Raw genomic sequence first — 2,605 nt, 5'->3', positions numbered from 1 at the left:
ACACACACACACACACACACACACACACATGCACATACACACACACACAAACACACACACATAGTGTGAATGTCTGGTTATCTCTAAAAATTTCATACCTACATCTTTTTCATCAATAATAGAAAAAGTACAAAGTTTTGTGCATGTTACTAATTAGAAATTATCTCTTTTTGTACATTATACATTTCCCACCAAGTGTTGCTAAATAAAAAAAAATCAGTTTTAACTTCTCACAAAATTCACAAGGAGCCTTTGATAACTGGTTGAAAATGCAGGAATACCTAACAAATAGGCCACTAATCTTACACAGGTATTCAGATGAATGTAAAATGACTGCACTTTGGATTTTTAATCAGTTTTGTAGCAGAGAAATAGATGCTCTTCATATTACAATATAATATGGAAAATAAATGCCTATAGGAATAGTCATGAATGCATGGGTTGTATATTAGTGAATCAGAGATGATTGCTACTGTCAGGATCAACATTAATGTTTCACAAATAAGTGGCATCAAACAAAGTAGAACATTGAGTGTTACTGATTTTTGAAATATTTCCATTATCATTACAGTTCAAGGGGATAATCATTATGAACTTGTGAAGGAGACACCTGAGAACTTAGTATTTTACAGTGAGAATGTGGACAGAGCTGGCCGGACAACAAAATTGCTATTTGTTCTTGGTAAGAATGGCAGTGGATCTCTGAAATAGTAACAAAATTACTGTTCCACAAGTAAGGACTAAGTCAGATTCACACACACACACACCCAAATAAAGTGTTGTAGGATTCCCAAAGCCCTCTCCACTAACTGACAACCAGATTGTATGTGGACCTACTTGTACATTATATTCTAATTTGAGTAGCATGGCACTGAAGACTGTGGGCAATGATGGAAGTGATTGGAAGAGTTCATGTTCATGTTTGTTCCCTGAAAAAATGGAGCATATGTGATTTTTCCCAAAGTTCACACCATTTTCAATGTCATATCACTAAATGTATAGAAAATTAAAACAGAGTAAAGCCCAAGAGAAATGCAAAGTTTCCATTTTCCATTGAAGTTCTTGACTCTTTTATTTTTAAGAGTAGGTGGGATTCATATGTGTAATTTCCATAGGAAAAATAGTTTCAATGTTTCGTTCATCATGAAATACTGGAAAGTGATTGCATACCACAATTTTTACCTTATTAAGTGTGTCCATAACCATTGGGTTAATTTTTATTATCAGTATTGGCCCATCTAGGGTGGATGAATTTGGAGAAGTTGGGAATTTTCATTAAATATCATGGTGAGACCCAACGATAGCAATGTAAATAATGCAGGATTGTCATGAAGAAATCTCTGACAGTATTATGCATGGAATACAGGAAGAAATCTCTGACATTTTTATTCATGGAACACAGGCCATGAAAGTTTAACTCCTGAACAAAAGGAAGTATTTGCTGAACTTGCTGAAGAAAAGGGAATTCCACCTGAAAACATCAGAGATGTCCTGGTTACAGGTAACTATAACATATGTTAACATATGTAACACAGTTCCTAGTCCCATTTCTCCTCCCCTCTGTGTTTAAGAGGATGTCTACCCTTTCCCCTGCCAGGACTCCCCACTCTCTGGGGTGACAAATCTCTCAGGGGTTAGGCATGTCTTCTTCCACTGAGGCCAGACCATCTAGTCCTCTACTGCATGTATGTCAGGGGCCTCAGAACAGCTAGTGTATGCTGCGTGGTTGGTTGCTCAGTGTCTAAGAGATTTCAGGGGTCTGGGTTGGTTGAGACTGCTAGTCTGCCTCTGGGGTCACCTTCCTCCTCAGCTTCTTGCAGCCTTTCCCTAATCCAACCACAGTTGTCCCCGACTTCATTCCAATGGTTAGATTTAAGTATCTGTATCTGTCTCAGTCAGCTGGTTGTTGGGCCTCTTAGAGGACGCTAGGCTCCTGTCTGTAAATACATCATAGAATCAGTAATATTGTCAGGCCTTGGATCTTACCCTTGATATGAGTCCCAATTTGGTCCAGTCACTGAACCTCCTTTTCCTCAGTCTCTTCTCCATTTTTGTCGCTGAAGTTTCATTAGACAGGAACAATACTGGGTCAGAGGTTTTGACTGTGGCGTGGCAACTCCATCCCTCGATTTGATGCCCTGTCTTTCTACTGGAGATGGACTCTATGAGTTCCCTGTCCCCACTGTTAGGCATTTCATCTAAGGTCCCTCCCTTTGAGTCCTGAGAGAGCCTTTCACCTCCAAGGTACTTTCTAGAGGGTCCTTCTTCCCCCAAGTTTGCAGATTTCCATTCATTCTGTTGGCCTTCAGGGTTTCTTTCCTGTCTTCCCCACCCCCATGCCTGATAATATTACCCCTTTCCCTTCCTTCTCCCCTTTCTCATCCAGGTCCATCCCTCCCTCTGCCTCCTGTGATTGTTTATTTTATTGTTATTATTTTCTTTATTTACATTTCAAATTCTATCCTGAAAGTTCCCTATACCTCCCTCCCCCGCCCCTGCTCCCCTACCCACATACTCCCAATACTTGGCCCAGGCCTTCCCTTGTGCTGGGTCATATAAAGTTTGCAAGAACAAGGGGCCACTCTTCCCAGTGATGGCCGATTAG

The 2,605-nt window shown here is 40.3% G+C and overlaps 1 protein-coding gene across 1 annotated transcript in view; it reads left to right on the top strand.

Annotated features, from left to right (window-relative positions):
• Nucleotides 1–1,501, top strand: part of LOC110315694 (odorant-binding protein 1a-like) — a gene marked incomplete at its 3' end in the record, with an annotated part of 3,872 nt that extends 2,371 nt beyond the window's left edge. The window contains exons 4-5 of the mRNA XM_021189692.1: nt 572–682; nt 1,403–1,501. Coding sequence (XP_021045351.1) covers nt 572–682; nt 1,403–1,501 — 210 coding nt within the window. The remainder of the gene's footprint in view (nt 1–571; nt 683–1,402) is intronic.
• Nucleotides 1,502–2,605: the final 1,104 nt, after the last annotated feature.

Source organism: Mus pahari, unplaced genomic scaffold (assembly GCF_900095145.1).
Source record: "Mus pahari unplaced genomic scaffold, PAHARI_EIJ_v1.1 scaffold_14567_1, whole genome shotgun sequence".
NCBI lineage: Eukaryota > Metazoa > Chordata > Mammalia > Rodentia > Muridae > Mus > Mus pahari.
Note: the sequence above shows the minus strand (reverse complement) of the source record. Positions and strands in the feature narration are given on the sequence as shown.